Raw genomic sequence first — 22,459 nt, 5'->3', positions numbered from 1 at the left:
GTAACTAGACTCCTAATGGAATCAAAATTAGCTCTAATATTCCACAGTGGAGAGAGAGAAATACAATTAGCATGTAAGGCCCTTACCAGGGGTCCCATGCCACCAAGTATTAATATCTACCCCCAACCTCTCTCTATTCACTGGGTTTTGGAACCCATGACCCTTGCCTAGCGAGTGCTGCTTAGTTGATGGTGAGTCCCTCCATCATAACAAAAGGCCGAGTATAGTTCCACTGTCCTTGAGTCACATAATCAGGATAATAACAGTTTATTCCTGCTCCAATAACAGAGAAAGTGGGGCTCCTACAGCAGCCAAAGTGACCATCTAGGCAGGGTGGGTGTGCCTATGCAAATGAGATCAGCCCCTGAAGTTCTTTTCCACAACCCACCATGACTCACCACCAGATGTCAGGGTACAGCTCATCGTGACTCTGCTTACATGTATAAATATCATATAACAGTAGAAGTGAGAGTCATGTGATAAGTTTGTCACATTTTTGCAGTTTATTTATCCTGTACCTTTACACGCTTCAGCTGTCTTCTGCCCATAAACCCATTTCTCTAGGTTTTATTCTTACATTCCAAACCACTCCCCAGCTTCCAAGAGCTATTTTTATATCAACCTGTGTTGTATTCTTTCTCCAATATACAGAATTTCTTCATCCCTAATTTGCTAGTTTCAAACATTCAATCCTGAGCCAGTGACAATGTCAATTCTCAAAAACATTACAACTTTGAAGTGTGTTATCTTGCAGACTTTCAGGGCTGGAAATATGACCTTTCCACCAGTATATCTCTGGGAAAAGAAGGTCCTCAGCATCCCTGTGGAGAGCACAACACCCTTTAATGCCCTAGGGAGGCCCCAGACATCTCGCTTTAAAATTGTAGTATATTTATATCGGGGGAAAAATGTAATTTTTAGAAGTCTTTATGAGCCCTGTATGGATTGAATAATGATAACAAAGGCACCTAGCTTTACAGGTGCAGGGGTAAAAAATAGTCTCAATATAAAAAAAAAAATGAAACCTCTCTAAAACATTCAAGAATACTTTTTTCTGTTATCCTGAATATATTTTTGTGTGGTAGAAAGGTTTTATCAACACTTCTTTGGAATGACCTGCCTAGTCACTCAAAACTTCACCAAAAAGGAACAACATTAGTACTCCCAACTCATGCAGGTTAAAACTGTACTATACTGACATGAATTCCACATATACTATTATAAAGTATAAGTATTAATATAGCTTTATTTAAAAAAATATTTTGGGTCTTCAGTTCAACAATCAACACAACTCCACTGAGGAGTCAAATGATGATGTTTCGATAAAGTCTATTAGAAAAATCCTTGGCATATGGTATGGAATTTGCCAAGGATGGTGCATGGGATTTATATTCTCTCTCAGAAAGCTAATTTATGAGGCTAACGCAGGTTGAAAAGGTCTCTTAATATATTTGATGAAGATCTAGAATAATGAATTCAACCAAAATGTACAGAAGGATGATTAAAATAGCATCTGGCTACTTCTTTGGCCTACAGGGTACTATATAATGTTTTATATGATTTAAGTTTTGTGGTTCAGTATGTCAATATCAAATAATGACTTCATTTAATTTATGACAAAGAAAGATATGGATAGCAAGTAAGTGGTGCATCTTGTGATGAACTACAGTTGAGCAGCCTAGAATTCATGCTCTTGAAAGTAAAGCACTAAACACTGGCTGAAAACATGAACAGTGCAGATATAACCTGTGTAAGCTTCCACATATTGTTCTTCCTAACATGCCATACCAGTACAATTCTATTTCTGGGACTGATTTTTAGCAAAGATTGACAGTTTCCCCAAATTATCTAGTGATGTTATGATGTGACAAATGTCTGTCATGCATGACACATGCTATGAAATCCCCAACTGGGGACTGAGAGGCCCAGGATGTAAATGTACCAACCTAGAGAGAATACTGCAAAATCTGGATCACAAGTGAAATGAATGTGGTGTTCTCTAATGATTATCCGTCCTCATCACACAACCAAAATTTTTGATACAGCTGGCATTCCTTCCTCTGGAGAGATTTCAGATTGGAATAGCAGCTGTGGAGATACAGTAAACGAGCTGTCTGGAAAAGCTTTTGTAAACTAGTGCTATGAGTATTTTACTGTCATTAGCACCAAATTCACCCCAAAGCTATTAAGAGGCAAACTCGTTAACTAAGATGTACACCTAGATTTCCAGAGACAAAAATACAGCAATTGTCTATCTCCTAACCTTAATATAGGAAAAGATGAGAATCCTTAAAAAGATCAAGAATAATGACAGCTAGTTTTATAGAGAAAGGAAAGTTTCTAAGGGTAAACTTTCTCAGCTGGCTTTCAGCAATCTGTTCAAATATTTACATTTAAAATAAATTCTTTCACTAAAATTAACAAATTTTCCAAGTGCCAGGTACCTGTGAAATAGAGGGGCTATCCTAATGCATAGGTAGGTTGAGTGCTGCTCTCTGAGGCTGCAGCCATTTTACCTAGACAAATTATGTGACACAATCTGATTTGTGACCATACGATCACATTATTAGAAAGCTGTTTGGCTCACACTGTTATATATCTCCTGGAGGTTTCAGTATGCAGATACTCTTTCATGATAGCCAAACATGGCACACATCTCCACTGGTTTGGAAAGAATATGTCGGGGTGATACATGAGGTACTTTGGGGTACTCAGATATTGGAAAATTCTAAAACTACCCATATTTTCTATCCAAATCTCTCATTTACTCCATGTCAGGTACATTTCAATTTATCTGTACAAACTGAACAATATTAGTAATTGCTGTATTCTTGCTTTTTGCTGTCTCCTCTGAAAAGCCTTGACCATTCTAAGAACGTTCCTTTCTTCACCTGCAGAATAACCGCATTAATCGTCTCTACCAATCTGCGGAGATATTCCTGCTACAGATCGTTGAAATGGGTTCCTGGGTTGGAATAATCACATTCCAGTCCACGGCACAAATTAAAATTAATCTACAACAAATAGTCAGTGAGAATGTACGCCAGAATCTTATCAAATGCCTGCCTACATCAGCTAATGGAGGAACTAACATCTGCGAAGGAGTACGCAAAGGATTTGAGGTGAAGGAGACCATTGGGGGAATGTGTCCTGGAATGTAGTGACTCTGAAATGGAATTGGGGATCATAGTGGATATCCAGCTGAACATAAGCTTTGAGTGCAGTGATATAGCCAAAAGAGCTAATGTGATCCATTCCTAGGATGTATAAGGAGGAGAATAGTAAGTAAAAATAGGGAGGTGATTTCACCTCTGTGTACAGCAGTACTGACACCATTACTGGAATACTGGGACTGGTTCTGGTGTCCACACTTCAGAGACGAAGTAGGGAAACTGGAAGGGGTTCAGAAGAGAGCCAAAAGAACAACTAAAGGTTTGGAAAAAGTGCTTTATAGTGAGAGACTTAGGAAGCTCAATCTATTTGGTTCAACAAAAGCAAGATCAGGGCCTAAGAAATTAACAAATATAAACTATTTATACTACAAAAAAAATAAGATTGCATTGAAACAATCTTATAAGAATGCTTTGCAGAAATCTCAAGGCATCTTGCAGAATAACAAAATCATATAAAATCTTACAAGAAATTCCCCATTTTGTTTATTTTAGCATTGGTTAGTTCACGGATGACACTAAACTGGGGGAAAAGAGGTAGATACAGTGGAGGGTAGGGATAGGGTCCAGAGTGACCTAGACAAATTGGAGGATTGGGCCAAAAGAAATCTGATGAGGTTCACCAAGGACAAGCACAGAATCTTACACTTAGGAAGGAAGAATCCTTTGAACTGCTACAGGCTGGGGACTGACTGGCTTAGCAGCAGTTCTGCAGAAAAGGTCCTGGAGATTATGGTGAACGAGAAGCTGGATATGAGTCAGCAGTGTGCCCTTGTTGTCAAGAAGGCCAACGGCATATTGGACTGTATTAGTAGGCGCACTGCCAGTAGATCGAGGGATGTGATTATTCCCCTCTATTCAGCACTGGTGAGGCCACACCTGGAATACTGCATCCAGTTTTGGTCCCACCAATACAGAAGGGTTGTGGACATATTGGAGAGAGTGCAGTGGAGGGCAATGAAAATGATTGTGGGGGGGGAGGCTGAGGGAACTGGGGTTATTTAGTCTGCAGAAGACAAGAATGAGAGGAGATTTGATAGCAGCCTTCAACTACCTGAAGCGGGGTTCCAAAGAGGATGGAGCTAGGCTGTTCCCAGTGGTGGCAGATGACAGAACAAGAAGCAATGGTCTCAAGTTGCAGTGCGGGAGTTCTAGGTTGGATATTAGGAAAAACTATTTCATTAGAAGAGTGGTGAAACACTGGAATGGGTTACCTAGAGAGGTGGTAGAATCTCCATCCTTATAGGTTTTTAAGACCCAGCTTGAGAAAGCCCTGACTGGGATGATTTAGTTTGAGTTGGTCCGGCTTTGAGCCGGGGATTAGACAAGATGACTTCATAAGATCTCTTCCAACCCCAATCTTCTATTATTCTATGGTTTCAGCATGGTTTCATTCTGAAACATGGTTAAATAAAAATGGAACCATCTTATGCTGAGATTTCTCAAGTCACTAACCAGAACAGAACTGTGTTCAAGGTAGCTTTCAATAGCCTTAAGGGACATGTTCAGGGCTTCTGGAAAATGCACTGTGCATATGCTGTCATTGGCAGCAGGACCTGGAGTGAGGGCACACATTACAACTTCTTGGAAGAGATGTAAGGAATATGCTACCCTTAGACACCTCTCCCCTGAACAAACCATCCTGCTCTGTACAGGCAGGATAATTCAGACATTTTCAATTCAGCCATTGCCACATAACACAATCTCCACTTGCAGCACAATTCACACTTGTAAGGAAAGGATTTTGCCTTACACTGATAACCATTTCCCTTGACGTAGACACTAGATGTGCTAGGGCAGCTAACATTTACAACAGGGGTGGGCAAACTTTTTGGCCCGAGGGCCACATCGGGGTTGCAAAACTGTATGGAGGGCTGGGTAGGGAAGGCTGTGCCTCCCCAAACAGCCTGGCCCCCACCCTCTATCCGCCCCCTCCCACTTCCTGCCCCCTCAGAACTCCCCATCCATCCAATCCCCCCCCGTTCCCCGTCTCCTGACCACCCCCCCAGAATCTCCACCCCATTCAACTGCCCCGTTTCCTGTTCCCTGACTGACCCCTGGAAACTCCCATCCCCGCCCCCTTACCATGCGGCTCAGAGCAGCATGTCTGGCAGCTGCGTTGCCCGGCCAGAGCCAGACACGCTGCCATGCTGCCCTGCATTAACGCATAGTCCCGCCATCCAGAGCGCTGCCCATGTGGCTGCGGGGGAGAGGGGACAGTGGGGGAGGGGCCAGGGCTAGCCTCCCCGGCTGGGAGCTCAGGAGCCAGGCAGGACAGGCCTGTGGGCTGTAGTTTGCCCACCACTGATTTACAACAAAGTCCTATTGCTAACACCTGAAATTCTCCTTTCAATTCAGGTGATTAAACAAAAATACACTAATCTCTATGGTTCTGAAATTGTACTGCTGACAGATGGAGAGGATTCATGTATGAGCAGTTGCCTTATGGAGGTAGAAAACAGTGGAGCAATCATTCACACCATTGCTTTGGGGCCAAATGCTGCTTCAGAACTAGAACAATTTTCAAATGTGACAGGTGAGTAACTTTCTAAACTAACCCTGTCTTTTGGCTTGCATACATGAAGCATGAAATGTAAAAATAGAGAGGTTTACAACTTGTAATATGAAAAGAAAATAAACTTAGTCACCTAATTCCAGTCGTATTTACAGAATGCTTATTTTCACCTAAATAAACACAACAATATTGGGAGCAATTGTTTATCTTTACCAGTTCTTGCTTTAAAAAAAACTGTAACCTGGTAACACCCTGATAAATAGTGTTAGCATGCTTTCCCTTCACCCTCCCACTTCCCTGGTTCTTGTCACGCAGACAGCAAGCAGCCAAATACCAGAAGTCTGAAGTTCGGACAATGTGATGTTTATTAGGGTTAGTTTACAAGCAAGCATATTCTGAAGCCCTTCACACCAGTCAGGCTTATCTCTATATGCCAATAGAGTCTGTTCCCCAGTGTCTCCCTTCCCAGCTCTGATGCCGCAGAGCCTTGCCTGTGTCCCTGTTCCCCATTCCCTGTTCCCATTCCCCTTGCCTTAGCAAGCATGATTCCAATTTCCCTTCCACTTCCTGTTTGACCCCAGTTTATATAGGAATATTCACAGCTATACCTTAACCAATCATTTTACTGAAATTTAACTAACCAATCCTAACATATTGTAACATAATTGTCTAACCAATTATATCCCACGACCCTCTTTAACTTACACCTAGCAAAATTCATTATACAGCAGACAGAAACAATTAGAGAACCGGACAGATTAACAATAAAAAAAAAGTGGGGGCCATCAAGATAAAACAATACAGAAATGAGGGTTTCACAATCACAACCATTAATAAGTGATATATTGCCAGACAGGATGCTATCAAACTAAGTTTTCTTTAACCATCTTAAGATCTGTTTCTTTATCTGGTTGTGATGGGAACTATCAGGACAGGATCGTCTTCCTAACAACCCAATACCACCTTATTTCAATGTGACTGGTTTGGGATGTGAGGATGTGACCGTTCGTGTCCCAGTTTATGGCTGCCCCTGCTGCTTAGACAAAGGCCTTAGCTTAAGAACCAGGCCTCAGACTATCCTAGTGAGAGAAGGCCCATACGCAGGCGGACTTGTGATTTTGATTCTTTGATTTTATACCTCTATAATTAGCTAAGTGTTAAAAAAAAACAAAAAAAAACAAAAACAAAAAAAAAACCTAAATTCTTAAAGTATAGGCCTTTGCAGGCAGGCCTGAATATCTATATTCTAACACTCCACCCCTTTCTTTTTCTTTTGGGAATCCTCCTGCCCAGATATCCCTGGAAAAGCATAGGACATATGGCGACACTTCCTGATAGGGCCAGGCATCAAGATGGAAGGTGTCGGTGATCCATCTGTCCCAATGCCCCTTGTGTGGTACAGTGCCCTGCACCTTCTCTTGTACGGGCATACCACACCTATTCCAATTAGTGTTCCAGACTTCCCACTATAGTGGGCCCGAGAAGGTTGGGTCCAGGTAGTCTAGTACACTACTAGTTGTCTAGTCTACATTACTTATAGGTTATCATTAGTGGCATAGCAAAGTTTGATAATGATATTACTGAAGGATGTTTTTCTAAACAAAAAGATAAGCTCAGTGTTGAAATGATTAACATTGTATTTCTGATGTTTACTTGGCAGTGGTGTGTAAACTTAATAGTGAAATAATTACCCCCTCACAAATCATCACAGCTGGAGGGCTCTAGCTGACGAGTCTGTAACCACTGTCACTACACTTGTGATCAGGAGACTCAGTCAGCTCTGCTCTGAGTGGAAGCTGCACTGTTACTTTTAACTTCAGCCATTTTAAGAAAAGCCAGATGAGTGCTGGGTGATGCTGCTGTACAGGGCACCTACCAATGTGAATTCCATGTGTTGATTTACAGTGTAAGTTTACTCAAAATAGTGACTATGTATAAATTGCACCTTCTTAGTCAGAGATGCTCCTTGTGTGTATTCAGAATCACATCTGCTTGCTTCAGGGACTTAAATAAGATTGTACTGCTTTTTACTCTTGTTAGCACTGTACAGCCAACATGTCTGTGAGAGAACAAGCTTTTCACAGAATCTTCAGTGCTAATGATTGATATGTGAGTCAGAAAGAACTCAGCTGGTCTTTCAGAGTCCAGTCTCAGCGGGCAAAGCTCACCTCTTTGAAACAAATGCCAGATTTCCAAAGACACTGAGCACCAGAAATTCCCATTGGAGTTATGGGTGTTGAGCACATATGAAAGAGGCCCAGACGTTATACTGGTAAACTAAGCAGATTTGATTTGAGTCATTGAGAAGCAATAATCATGGAATGTTATTTTTATTATTAACATTATTAATTAAATATTTTATTATTAAATGTTGTTTACAATGTTTTTACAGAGGCGTCTTTCAAAACGGAATTACACTTTACAGGTAGTGCATGGCTCAAAGTCCAGACTTACCAAGAACAGACTTTAACTGAGTCAGCACAGTGTGCTGGATGAAGTGCTAGATGTGACCAAGCTAGGTGGAACTAAAATGTGAACAGATGGGATCATTTCTCACGTCAGACTAGCTTTTTGCAGGAACTGTTTTAGGTGTTTGTATTAATTGATTCCCCCACCAACCACCCAGTGGTTCCTCCCTGCACTGCCCCATGAATAAAGGATAATAAAGGAACAATATTTAATTTATCAGATGAACACAGTACTTATAGGAACAGCCAACTAGCATAAGGCACATAACAAAGACCTACTGTTTTACAGTAAATGACTATTCTGATTATTTTAACCATCACATTTCAGGAGGCTTAAAGTTTTATGCCACAGATACCATTGATTCCAATGGCCTTATTGATGCATTCAGTGGAATTTCAGCAGGAAGTGGAAATATTTCTCAACAGTCTATTCAGGTCTGAGATTCAAACCTTTGGTTTTTTTCACATTATTAATCAGTTACTGATCAATTAGAGTAATTTTAGTAGTCAGTAATCTTAACTTGCACTGGCAGTGATTGATCTTAAAATTGAAGTATAAACTGATATTTTGAAATGGCTGTGGGAATTTTTGTGGTCTGTTATATTAGCAATGAAATGAAACAGCCAGTGAAACAAAGAAAATTAAAATTTCTCACAATTAGTAATGCAAAGGACTGATAGACAGAGGTAGGTAGAAATGCCGCAGAACATTCAGCCACTCCTGTATGGAATGCTGTAAACAAGTCATTTTGTTTTCCAGAGTATCTTACTTAATACTATTATCAATAAAGAGGAAAATATCCCAATTACGTCTCTTCTAAACAATAGATAACATTTTGAATCCCAGCTTTCCTGGCACTTTGCATGATCTATCTCAACTCAGCAACAATTTCTTCAAAATAATTGCGGCTAGTAGTACTGAGTTTTCTCCTCATCCTATTTCTACCAAAGCTGTTGGGTTGTGCTATTTATAACTTAACAACTCAGCCCTCACTTTGTTAATACTCGGCTATGGACCCAGTTTTGCACTTTATCTGAATTATTCACAGCAGCTAACATAGAATTGGACATGGACTACTTAGCTTGTCTGCAATTGTATACTGGTCTTGTTAAGAACAGCCATACTGGATCAGACCAATGATCCATCTAGCCCACTATCCTGTCTTCCAACAGCGGCTGGCCCCAGATGCTTCAGAGGGAATGAATAGATCAGGGCAATTTATGAACTGAGCCATCCCCTGTTGTCCAGGGCCAGCTTCTGGCAATCAGAGGATCAGTGATACGCTCAGCATGGAGTTGCATCCCTGCCCATCTTGGCAAGTAGCCATTGATGGACCTATCCTCCATGAATTTATCTAATTCTTTTTGGAACCTACTTATAATTTTGGCCATCACCACATTCCCTGGCAACAGGTTTCACAGGCTGACTGTATGTGGTGTGAAGAAGTACTTCCTTACGTTTGTTTTAAACCTGCTGAATATTAATTTCATTTGGTGACACCTGGTTCTTGTGTTATCTGAAGGTGTAACTAACACTTCCTTATGCAATTACTACACACTGTGGTAGATCCTCTTACCACAAGGGATAATTCCTCCTGGCCATTCTGGGGATTAGCTCCTTTGGCCATCCCTCCACCCATCATCCTCTCTCACTCTGAGGCCCCTCTCGCTCCAGGAGCTGCAGATTCCAATTTGTGAGTTGGCCCTCCAGTCAGGTCACTATGCTCCTTTTCCAGGGTATCAAAGTCTTTCAGGGCAAACTGTCCCAGGCACTCTGCTATCCACTGCTGGGTCTGTGCCACTTTCCCAGTGGCTGGTAGGAGATCCTCAGTCCCACCCACTACTCCTGGTTCCAACTCAGGGACCCTCTGGTCAGCAGCAAAGGTCTGCTCTATCCTATACTTTGTTGCTTTTTCCCTGAGCCTTTCTTACCTTTCTGGCTCTACCTCCTGTTCTCTGAGTTTGCCAGCTCAAGCTCCCTCCTCCCAGGAAGTAACTGTAGACTACACTCTATAGTCCCAAACATACCTCCTTTCACCCAGGGAGTGACTGCAGACTACTTCTCTGCAGCCCCTTCCCCCCATTGCTCTCAGCTACTGGGCTTTGTACAGGCCCCTCCTGATCCTGTGCAGCTGAGCTTCCCTCTTATTTCTTGACTGTTTACTTTGCTTAAGAGCCTTTGGTGAGGAACCTTGTCAAACATAGGCACGGGAATTAATGGTGCAGGGGGTGCTACAGCACCCACAGGTTTTACATGGGGCTCAGCTCCTGGACCTGCACTCAGGGTCCCAGCTGCCAACCCCACACCCGGAGCTCCATACCTGCCCCCAGCTGTGGCTCCAGCCTTGGCCCCCTTACTCTGTGCACGTCCCTCCCTCCAAGAGCCACGGCCCTACTCCCGGCCCCAGCTCTAGGATTGAGGGGGGTGGGGTGCCAGGTGGGATAAGGGGCAGCGTGAGGTAAAAGGTTTGGGGGGCACTGCTTTACAGTTTTGCTGGCTTTCAGCACCCCTACTATAAAAAGTGTTTCAGAACCACTGTTGTCAAAGGCTTTCTAAAAGTCCATGTAAACTATTGTAACGGGGGCTTGGAGGGCCAAGCAGCCTAGTGATTGGAGTGCTTGACTTCCGGTCCCTGCTTGGTTGAGGTGCCTCAGTCTTTAAAACAGGGAGGGAGGGTTAGGGAGACCCAGGCCCTCCCACTCTATGGGATACCAGTTCAGGGCCCTGTGTATGTCAACCCCTGAGAAGGGGATCTCCCAACAAGGAGGATCACATCCACTGCCCTGGGCTACTTCCTACCCCTTCCCCTTCAGTTTGGGGTGTGACCCCTATAGTCCAAGTTCCTGTGGTGTCTTGTCTCTGTTAGTGCCCTTTCATGGTACCTGAGCAGCATCCTGTTGCAGCCCCAGTCCCTCCAGGCAGGGCAGCCATAAGTTTGGCGGGATCAGGCTCCCACAAGGTATCTGTTATTTTGTAGGCCGGTGTTCTTAAGCCTCTTCCACAGTCTCCTTTGGCCAGGGAGACTTTTTGTAGTGACTGTTTTGTAGTGGCTGCCCTGGGTTGCAGACTGGTGATCCTTCCCCTCAAGTAGGGAGACAGCTAGATCCTGCCTCTTCACCAGTCAGCCGGAACAGAGCCAGGCTCCCTCCTTTTATCTTTCCTCCAGGCCTGGTAGTGTCTGTCAGTATAATGAGGTGAGGCTAGCTGGGTCCAAAATGATCTCTTTAACCCCTTCCATGATAGCGGACAGTTTTTCTGCTTCATCACAACTATATCCACTGGATCACCCTTGTCCACATGCTTACTGATACCCTCAAAAAACTCTAATAGATTTGTGAGGCATGGATTTCTCTTTACAAAAACTATTTTGACTCTTCCTCAACATATCATGTTCATCCGTATGTCTGATAATTCTGTTATTTATTATTGTTTCAATCAGTTTCCCTGGTACTGAAGTTAGGCTTACAGGCCTGTAATTGCCAGGATCACCTCTGGAGCCTTTTTAAAAAATTGGCTTTACATTAGCTATCCTCCAGTCATCTGATACAGAGACTGATTGATTTAAGCAATAAGTTACATACCACAGTTAGGCCTGGTCTACACTTGGGGTGGAGGGGGTGGGGGATTGATCTAAGTTACACAAGTAGCTGAAGTCAACGTACTTAGATCTACTTACCACGGTGTCTTCACTGCGGTAGGTCGACTGCTGATGCTCCCTCGTCGACTCTGCCTACGCTTCTTGCTCCGGTGGAGTACTGGAGTTGACAGGAGAGTGCTTGGCGGTCAATTTATTGCATCTTCATTAGATGCGATAAATCAACCCCGTTGGATCGATCACTCAGAGGTAAATGTAGACATGCCCTTAGTAGTCTTGCAATTTTATGTACGAGTTACTTCAGAACTCTTGGGTGAATACCATCTAGTCCTGGTGAGTTATTACTGTTTAATTTATCTATTTGTTCCAAAACCTCCTCCACTGGCATCTCAGTGTAGGACAGTTCCTCAGATTTGTCACTTCAAAAGCATCAGTCAGGTGTGGGAATCTCCCTCACATCCACGGCGGTGAGTGAAGACCAATGCAAAGAATTCATTTAGCTTCACCACAACAGCCTAGTCGTCCTCGAGTGCTCCTTTAGCACCTTGATCGTCCAGTGGCTCTCTTGTCTCTGTTGCTAGTTGTTGTTTAAATTCTTTCATGGCCTAATTAAACTTTTATACTTGAGTTGCCAGAGTTTGTTTCTTTCTATTTTCTTTAGTGGGATTTGACTTCCAATTTTTAAAACTTGTCTTTTTTACTCTAACCATATCTATTTACTCTGCTGTTTAATGATGGTGGCATTGTTTTGGTCCTCTTCCTGTTTTGTTTTTTCTTATGGGGGGGGGTATACAGATGTTTGAGCCTCTGTTATGTGTTTTAAAAGTTTCTATGTGGTTTGAAGGCATTTCACTCTTGTGACTGTTCCTTTTAATTTACGTTTAACTAGCCTCCTCATTTTTTATAGTTCCCCTTTTTGAAGTTAAATGATGCTGTGATGGGTTTTTGTGGTACTTCCCCCTACTAGGATATTAAATTTAATTACATTATTAGTGCTATTACCATGCGCTTCACCTGTATTCACCTCTTGGACCAGATCCTGTGTGCCAGTTAGGACTAAATTAAGAAATGAATTTCCCCTTCTGGGTTCCTGGACTAGGTGCTCCAAAAACCAGTCATTAATGGTGTCTAGAAATTATATCTGTATCCCATCCTGAGGTGACATATTTCCAGTCCATATGAAGATAGTTGAAATCCCCATTATTATTAGATTTTCTGTTTTGTAGCTCCACTATCACATCTATTCAAGAGAGAGAGAGAAAGAAAAATGTTTCTTTATTTTCTGGGATTTTACCACACTTTCCAAGCATTTATACAAATCTCATCCCTATCGTATCATCTTGGCACCTGACTCTCAAATGTCCACCCAAGTGACCTTTGAAATTGCGTTCCAATATCTAGTTTCCCATTTTTTATCCTAAACAGAAAAATATTTTATTAAAAGGTACTTTTCTAATTGTAGTTTTTGTAATTCATAAAACAGGAGAGTGCAAATCTATTTGCAGCCTGGTACTCCAGGGGGCCACTATAAAACTCCTATTGGTAGCTCATCTGTTAATTCTGCTGGCCCACATAATCACTGTGCGACACCAGTGTTGGTAAAGGAAATCTTGTTTCTCTCCTTGCTGTGTTTTATTATTTCTGTCTGTCTCTCTCATTGCTTTTCTGTTGTCTCTACCTGTAGTTGTATGGCTCTTTCTTTGTGCGGTCTTTCTGGAAGCAGGCAGACAAGCTGCAGAGGAAATGTAGCACTAATCTCCTGCACAGATGTGATTTCATAGCGAGGTGGATAGACCACATATAGCAGTGGAAGGAGACGCTTGGTTACTATATTTTCACATTCTTAAGTAATTGTACTCTGCAAATGGGCATTAAGAAAATGTGCTCAGGGCTTCATCCTTCCACTCCCTTCAATGGCTAATCCACGTGGGCCTCACCCTCCTGCTAGTTCCCCATGTGTGGAGACACAGTGGCAGGAGGCTCCTGCCTCCTTTGGACAACCCTCAGCTCTGCACAGAACAGCAGAGACCTGCTCTGCCAACAGGCCTGTTACAGCATTAATGCTCCTCTATCCCCTCTTCCAGCAGTGGGCCACTTGTCCACCAGCCAGTCGAGGTGTCCTTTGACTAAACAAAATATTGATTTGCTCTCCCCTTTAAGAGGAAAATGAATCACTCTGAAATTACTGGTATTTTAAGTGTTTATCTGCTAACAAGCCATAAAACATATTCTGTTTGTCTAACAGCTTGAAAGTACAGCTCTGACTGTCGCAGTTAAGCAGTGGATGAATGGTACAGTGACTATAGATAGCACTGTAGGAAATGACACCTTCTTTGTAGTTACATGGGATCAAAGCACATCTCCACCAGACATTTTACTGAGGGACCCGAAAGGAAAAGAATATAAAACGTCAGACTTCACAGTTAGTGTTCTAAACCTCCAAACAGCTCGACTGAATATAGCAGGCACTGCAGAGGTAAAGACTAAATTCTTTTATTATCCAAACATGTTAACATTTTCATAGATTTAAATGCACCGTCTCTTTTTAGAAGTTAAACACAACTCCATAATGGACTGATTTTATCCTTGGGGCAACTCCATTAACTTGCAATGGAAGTTGGGTAACTGTCATCTGTGCTCCTCCAAATTCATTATTATGCACTATACACATCCCAAGTATATAAGATTCCCAAACAAAACACTGAATTCAGGTTAAGTTAAGGTTATTCCTGGGGGGATTCTGTGTATCTGCAGAATTCCTCTGTCTTGCATAATTTTGTATTTTCCGAAATTTTCTGCATAAAAAACGTTTTGCATAAGATGAGCTGCATTTCCGCCTCTTTCCCACCAGCAGCCTCTGTTGGGCACAAGGAAGAACGGCAGCACTTCTTAGGCAAAATGTATTTTATGCAGGAAAATACAAAATTCTATGCCCAATGCTGCAGAATTCCTGCAGGAGTAGAAGTTCATCCCAGCACCCTGCCCATGGAACCAGGTTAGCACAGAGTGGGGCATATAGGGCTGCTGGGGGTCACAGACAGGGGATCAGAATGGCTAGTGAGAGGGGGGACAGACTGGGGCATGGGCTCACAAGCTAGTGGGTGACAGCATTGAGCCCTGGGATGGGGGAAGGGGGCTGCAGAGACCCATGGGGTGCGGGAATAGGGGCAGATGAGCCTGACTGAATGGGAGAGGCTTGGGGTCAGCCAGGGTCTGCATGGGGAAGGCTTCCCAACTCCCTAGCAATTTCCCTCCCCCCACCCCCCCGAAAAAAACTTCTCCAAACCAACTCCTTCCACGTTCATTCCTAGGCTAGCTCCTCCGTTGCCCCTGCCACAAGCCTTTGCACTGCTTCTGACAGGTGCAGGAAATACAGTTCTGTATTGTAATTTAAATGAATTATACAAAGTTCTGTATTAATATGCCTAGTAAGGAATCCATTTGTGTGTTTAAAAAAAAAAAAAAAAAAAAAAATTACCAGAATCTTTCTTTTTTGGTCTATATTGTTACAGGCATACTTGCTGACAGATATTTTAAAACAAATTACCAAAATAATTGAAACTGGCATGATTCTGTTGTGTTATTTTGAAAAAATGTTCAGAATTTTGCAGAATTTTCAAATATTGGGTGCAGAATTTTTATTTTTTTGGCACAGAACTCCCCCAGGAGTAGAGCATGCATATCAACATCATAAGGATTCAAATTCTTCCAAGAATGTGATCATTCTCAAACATCTACCACTAAAACTGAGAAAATTCATATATAAGGTTAAATTTAAAAGAAACCAAACATTTGAGACCACGAAGAATCATGAGTAAGGTATCCAAATTACCTTAGCTGTGGTACTGTAGCAATACCCTAACTGCCCTTTGTGCCTCTCCCCTGAACTAAGATAATAATTAGCTAAGGGAAACACAAAGCTGCCCTTAGAATAATGAAGTCTTATATTTTTATACTTCATATATTTGATTGGCAGGTGGGAAATTGGTATTATTGGATTCAAAATAACCACACAGATTCTCAAGTCATATCAATGATAGTAACGTCTCGAGCAGCATCTTTGGCTGTGCCTCCAGTGACTGTGAAAGCCCACATGAATAAGGATACAAACAACTTCCCTAATCCAATGGTGATTTATGCACAAGTTAGTCAAGGATTTTTGCCTGTTCTTGGTGCAACCGTGATGGCCACTGTTGAACCACAGACTGGATCTGCAGTGGAGCTCAAACTCCTTGATGATGGTTCAGGTAATCTTATTACAGGTTTCTGTACAGGGGTTTGGAGGTTGGAGTGCAGTTGGAATATTTGACTTCCTGCCCCCTGCTTCTGTGGTTGAGGTGCCTCAGTCTTTAAGGCACGGCCCTTTGTAAGTCAATCCCTGAGTAGGAGACATTCCAGCACAAAGTCTACGTCCACAGCCCTGGGCTACTTCCTTCTCCTTCTCCTTCAGTTTGGGGCAGGGCCCCTTTAGTCCAAGTTCCTGTGGTGGCTTGTCTCTAGTAGCGCCCTCTTGTGGACCCTGGGCAGCATCCTGCTGCAGTCCCTGATCTGCAGTCCCAGATCATTCTAGGCAGGGCAGACGTAAGTTTAGTGGGGTCAGGTTTAAACAGTTTAAGTTTGAGTTTGTTCCCCTGGGTTCCTCTTAGGCCCCGTGCTCCTAGGCCTCTTTCTCTAGCTGCTTTGGCCAGGAAGACTGTACCTGGCTCCTGGTGGCTGCCTCAGCAGGCAGCCTAGTGACCCTTCCCTCAGGTAAGGAGGCAGCGAGTTCCTGTTTCTTCACTAGTCAGCCCCGAACAGAGCCAGGCTCCCTCCTTTTTCTCTCCCTTTTCAGACCTGACATTGGCTGCAGGTATAATAGGGCAGGGCTAGCTGGGCCCAAAGTCTCTCTTTAACCCCTTCCATGCTGCTGGGTGGTTTCTCATCTTCACCACAGTTTCCTTACGTTTTGTCCAGAAATTGGTACAATCACCATTTTGTGGTATGTGTTTTAGAATCTGCCTCTGGATGCTACTTCCAAGCTTACCACTAAGGGTTCAGACACGGCTATGCCATGAGCACAGACTAAGGGGCAGCAAGTGAGGGGAGACTGTGACTCTGGTCAGGATGGGAGTAAACTGTACTGAGTCTAAAGTGGTGCAGCATGTGTGCCCTGACATGCTGGCACAGCTACACTGTTGGGTGTGTTGGGAAGGAGGAGAGAGAAACTGCGCCAAGGAGGGTGTGCAGAGCCTTCTTCCTTTCCTGTGCTGTTACCCCTGATGCAAATAGCCAGCACAGGGACAGAAGAGGGTCTTGTGGGCTGAAGTAAGGATGAATTACCTAGATTATTCTTCTTTTCAAATCTACTGTGCCTACAGAGGAGATGTGATCAGTCTCCAACTTCTCCATTCTTTGAACCACATAGTACAGGCTGCAGGTTCTCTCCTCCCCACAACCCTACATTCCACCATTGCTGCAATCTCAAAGAGTTTTAGACTGCACATCACCAAGAAGGGCTCCATAGACCAGAGAACTACAGAGAATTACTAAGTCATTTTGAACTAGTACACTAGTGGCTATTATTGAAAATAACAGTAAATACATAGCTACATGTTTTAATGCTACATTATCTCCAGTAAAATATTTAATGAGCTTATGTCATCACAATGGGACTGTTTTCACCTAGGTCCATATCAAAACTCTTCAATAGAAGCAAGAGTAGGCTTAACAGCAACAAATGTCCTTGCTTAACAAAAGGTACCTTGTTTGGATATATTTGTATGTCAAGGTGCTGATATTACCAAGAATGATGGAATCTATTCAAAGTACTTTACATCTTTCAATGGAAATGGTAGATACAACTTAAAAGTGCGTGTCCAAGGGAAAGATAAGACCATCAGACTTGGCCGCAGGCAGAGTCGAGCCTTGTATATACCAGGCTATATAGAGAACGGTAAGGAACATTCATGAAGTAGAAAACAGTGAGTGTGTGTGTGTGTGTGTGTGTGTGTGTGTGTGTGTGTGTAAAATAAAGGTGAACGGGAGATAATTTAGCTACACAAAAATGCTTTTTTAACCATAACATTTATTATATGCATCTTTCAGTTTCAAAGTTATGAAAGTTTAAAGTTTAATGCATCCACATTTTTTCTGTTCTTCTGTTGGGTTTTCTGGACACATTGTTCAGGACTCTTTCCATTAGGCATGTGTGTGCTAAAGTTTCTCAGTTCTAGAAACCAAAGGTATGAATGCTGCTATTAAGATTGTACTGCTTAAGCCTTATCAATCAATGAAGCCTCAGTTAATGATACTTTAACAGTGAGTCTTTTACGAGTGTGGTGTGACATAGTATATTTTTTCCTCTTTCCCTTATTTTTGCATTTCTGTTTTGACCTAAAATCCCCAGGAAAATTAAGCACAAAAAATAGAATTAATTCATTAAAGTATAGTTTTATTCTGAAGTGTCTTTGTAAAATTAGTATTGTCGAATTCTACACTTTTGTCTCAATCACTCCAGAACAAATTTGTGCTAGTTAGAGGTTGGCAACACGGCTGTTCTGACTCCCAGCCCTGCAGACTCAGCCTAGTTGTGAGTCTATCAATATCAAGTTGTTCTTTCTGGTTTGTGCATTGTCTCCATAATCTGAAGGCCAAATGCCATGTTCACTTACATCTATACAACACTAGGGTCATCAGTGGGATTGTGCAGGTGTAACTGGGGACATACTTTGAAGAGAATAGTTGAACAGTTGGCCATGCAGATGGAACTTGGTTTGGGGAAAAATAGTAACTGATTTTTTATCATTTTATCTGATTCTAGATACATAGAGTGGCAGCTCTACTGTGTAAGGACCACTCTCTAAGGTTGAGCTGTAAGGCGCCCAAAAACCTCAGGAAGTTCCAACAGTTAAGATTTGTACCTCACTGTTCACTTGGCTACCTTGCACAAAGTAATGTTTCCTATTCCTGTTTTCCCTTTTAAATATAAACCTTCATGTTGTTTTGCCAGTACCAAAAAGACCCAGACAAATTGTGCAACATGACTGTAAAAAATGTGGTGATAGAAAACTTCGGTTTTGGAATTTCTTGACTTTTGAGTGCCTGATTTCTCAACCTTAATGGTGGATTAATATTAGTTTTTGCATTTCATATCCTCTCTCTCTCTTTCTTGCATACGCACACACAGACAGAATTTTCTGTATTTCTAGAAACTTAGAATATACTGAATTTTAAAAGTCTGCATGTGTCCAACTTAGACCCAGAAAAGTAAGGAAATGCCTACAAGGTTGTAATTCTGTGGCTGCCTGCAATGCCTAGGAAGAGATGGGTGGAAGCTACCTTACCACAACCACTTCCCACTGACACCTGCTCAATACCTTAAACACCCTACCTGATAATAGGCACTGTTTCTACTTTCAACTGCCCTTGAAAGCTGTTTTGCTTTTGGGGTCTGCCTTAGTTTTGTGCAAGGATGCAGGTTCCTGAAGTTCACTTTGTTTTCTGTCTGAGCTGCACTAATATTTGCACTATGTTTGAATAAAACAAAGGAAAAAAATAGATTAAGAATGAGATTAAGATTAATAATAAGAGAAGGAATGCTAGATAAAAAGAAAGTTTGTTATGATTTAGAGTTTTGTAATGTTCAAATAACATGAGCAATTTTTTTTTCTTTTGGGGCAGGTGAAATCAAAATGAATGCCCCGAGACCTGAAGTTAATGATGATGAAATCCAAGCAAAGCTAGGAAGTTTCAACAGAGTTGCAACAGGAGGTTCTTTTGTAGTGGAGAATGTTCCTCCAGGAGGAACTACTGATGTGTTCCCACCCTGTAAAATTATTGACCTGGAGGCTCAGTATGAAGAAGATAAAATTCACTTGTCTTGGACAGCTCCTGGGAATGACTTTGATGTGGGACAAGGTAAATTGGAAGTTTTGTTTTAGTCAGCTGGAAGTGATGCATTGTTATCAGTTACCTGAAATTTACATACTATGCCAAGCAGAGGACAAAAGTTACATCTTTGCCATCTGCAAAATTTCACCATCACTATGGCCTGGCCTCCACTAGATTTTCTATCTAGATTTCCTAGTGTAGACCAGGCCTCAGTGTAACCAATAAATTACCTGGTCAATATGCTATTCACGTTAATCCTCCTTAATCCTTCAAAAACTATTTGAGAAACATGTAATATTCCCTAACCCTGAGACATTTACAGCAGAAATGCAAAACTTTTATACCAACCAGCCAATGCTAGCTTAAAAAGGCAAACAAATTAAACTCAAAAACACACTCATCAATGACTCTTCCAAGGCTTAGCCCCTGTCTACACTGCACTATACATAAATCAGGGGACCCAGTTACACCATGGACAGTCCAAGGCTTTAGTCCATTTATGGGACACAGCTAGGCCTCCTCTATAATACACATTTTAAGTATGTTGTAACCAGGTCCCGTGACTCTGTTATGTTACAGTGTGCACATCAGCACAAGCCACAGAGAGGTTAAGATAGACAACCTATAGACACACAGAGAGCAGCTTCAGATTAACATTTTTACATATGCCTACAGCTTTTGGCAACCAGCTCATCAGGGAACAAACCAAAAACTCCATTAAAACTCCCAAAGCATTGGCCTAGGTTCTGATATGTGGCTACTTTGCACTACTCATCTGGCTCAAAACAGCCTTATAGCTAGAGTAGCCAGCAATGGAAGAATAACCTCAGTTAGAAGGATTACTCTTGGGAGAATTCTGTGCACCTGCAAACGCATGGAATTTCTTTGTCTCACATACTTTTGTATTTTCCCACATAAACATTTTGCCTAAGAAGAACAGGAGTACTTGTGGCACCTTAGAGACTAACAAATTTATTAGAGCATAAACTTAGTCTTAGTCTCTAAGGTGCCACAAATACTGCTGTTCTTTTTGCAGATACAAACTAACATGGCTGCTACTCTGAAACCTGTCATTTTGCCTAAGTGCTGCAGTTCCATGTTATACCCACAAAAGGCCACTATGGCACCAAAACGGCCTGCTGCGTTTATGCCAGCTGTTCTGGCACCATATCCGCCTCTAGTGAACACAAGGAAGAACTGCAGCACTTCTTAGACAAAATGTATTTTATGCAGGAAAACACACAATTCTATGCCCAGTGCTGCAGAATTCCCCCCGGTGTAGAAGTTCATCACAGCACCCTGCCCATGGGCCAGGTTAGGACAGAGTGGGGCATACAGGGCTGCTGGGGGGCGGGGGGTCAGAGACGGGTTCAGAATGGATAGTGGGGGTGACAGACCTGGGCATGGGCTCAGGAGCTAGTGGGGTGACAGTGTTGGTACTGCAGAGGGGTAAAGGGGGCTGCAGAGACCCATGGGGATGGGGGGGTGCGGAAACGGAGTAGATGAGCCTGACTGAATGGGAGAGGCTTGGGGTCAGCGAGGGTTTGCATGGAGGAGGCTTCACAACTTTCTGGCAATCCTACTCCCCCCCACCCCAAAAGAAAAATTCTCCCACCCAACTCCCTCCACGTTCCCTCCTAGGCTTCTTCCCTTTCCCTCAGCTCCTCGGGTGCCCCTGACTCCCCCAAGCCTTTACATTGCTTCTGACAGGTGCAGGAAATACAGTTCTGTATGCATCCGATGAAGTGAGCTGTAGCTCACGAAAGCTTATGCTCAAATAAATTTGTTCATCTCTGAGGTGCCACGAGTACTCCAGTTCTGTATTGTAATTTAAATGAATTACACAAAGTTCTGTATTAATACATCGAGTAAGGAATCTATTCGTCAAAAAAAATTACCAGAATCTTTCTTTTTTTTGGTCTGTTTTGTTACAGACATACTTGCTGACAGACATTTTAAAATAAATTACCAAAATAACTGAAACTGGAATGATTATATTGTGTTATTTTGACAAAATATGCAGAATTTTGTAGACTTTTCAAATAGAGTATAGAATTTTTAATATTTTGGTGCAGAATTCCCCTAAGGAGTATTTAATAAAAGTACAAAATTGTTCTACAAATCCTGTGCTATTCTTGCATTTACAGATTCTTACCTGAATGTTTCTTTTTGCAGCTGAAAGATACATAATAAAAATGAGTGAAAGTCTTCTGGACCTAAGAAACATCTTTGAGAATGCTACTTCTGTGAAAACCTCTAGTCTGGTACCTAACCCTGCAGGCACCAAAGAATCATTTCAGTTTAAACCAGAAAATTTTACAATAGAAAATGACACCATAATCTACTTTGCAATACGTACCACTGATAATGCTTCCCTGACCTCAGAGGTGTCTAATATAGCACAAGCAGCTCTGTTTCTTCCTCCAAAGGAATCCTCACCTGAAAGTGCTCCTAATGATGATGTTATCAATGAAGGTATTAATGTTTTAACCATAGTGTTGTTAGTAGCTGGGTGTGTAGCAGCTGTATTAATAGCTGTAAGTATAACTGTTTGCATTTTACACAAGAAAAATAGAAGATGAGGCCCTGAGATCAGAATGTAATAGAACTAATTGTAAGATGAAAGCTCAGTAGGAATCTATCCTAATTTGTTCTGTTTGTGATTTTTAAAATACATAAGGGAAGACTTAAATAATTTGTTAATACATTTGAAAATTAAGTGAATTGACTTTAAAATAGATGTGCATTTATGTGTATTTGCTTTCAGTGAGTTTGCTATGTTACAGTACACGTATATAGACAAAATACTGATTTTAAAAGCAGGTACTCAGCAGAGTAAGA

The 22,459-nt window shown here is 42.0% G+C and overlaps 1 protein-coding gene across 1 annotated transcript in view; it reads left to right on the top strand.

Annotated features, from left to right (window-relative positions):
- Nucleotides 1-22,200, top strand: part of LOC119860515 (calcium-activated chloride channel regulator 1-like) — a 31,348-nt gene extending 9,148 nt beyond the window's left edge. The window contains exons 7-14 of the mRNA XM_038414315.1: nt 2,898-3,122; nt 5,529-5,706; nt 8,482-8,588; nt 13,995-14,225; nt 15,726-15,996; nt 17,517-17,681; nt 19,409-19,645; nt 21,794-22,200. Coding sequence (XP_038270243.1) covers nt 2,898-3,122; nt 5,529-5,706; nt 8,482-8,588; nt 13,995-14,225; nt 15,726-15,996; nt 17,517-17,681; nt 19,409-19,645; nt 21,794-22,200 — 1,821 coding nt within the window. The remainder of the gene's footprint in view (nt 1-2,897; nt 3,123-5,528; nt 5,707-8,481; nt 8,589-13,994; nt 14,226-15,725; nt 15,997-17,516; nt 17,682-19,408; nt 19,646-21,793) is intronic.
- Nucleotides 22,201-22,459: the final 259 nt, after the last annotated feature.

Source organism: Dermochelys coriacea, chromosome 8, assembly GCF_009764565.3.
Source record: "Dermochelys coriacea isolate rDerCor1 chromosome 8, rDerCor1.pri.v4, whole genome shotgun sequence".
NCBI lineage: Eukaryota > Metazoa > Chordata > Testudines > Dermochelyidae > Dermochelys > Dermochelys coriacea.
Note: the sequence above shows the minus strand (reverse complement) of the source record. Positions and strands in the feature narration are given on the sequence as shown.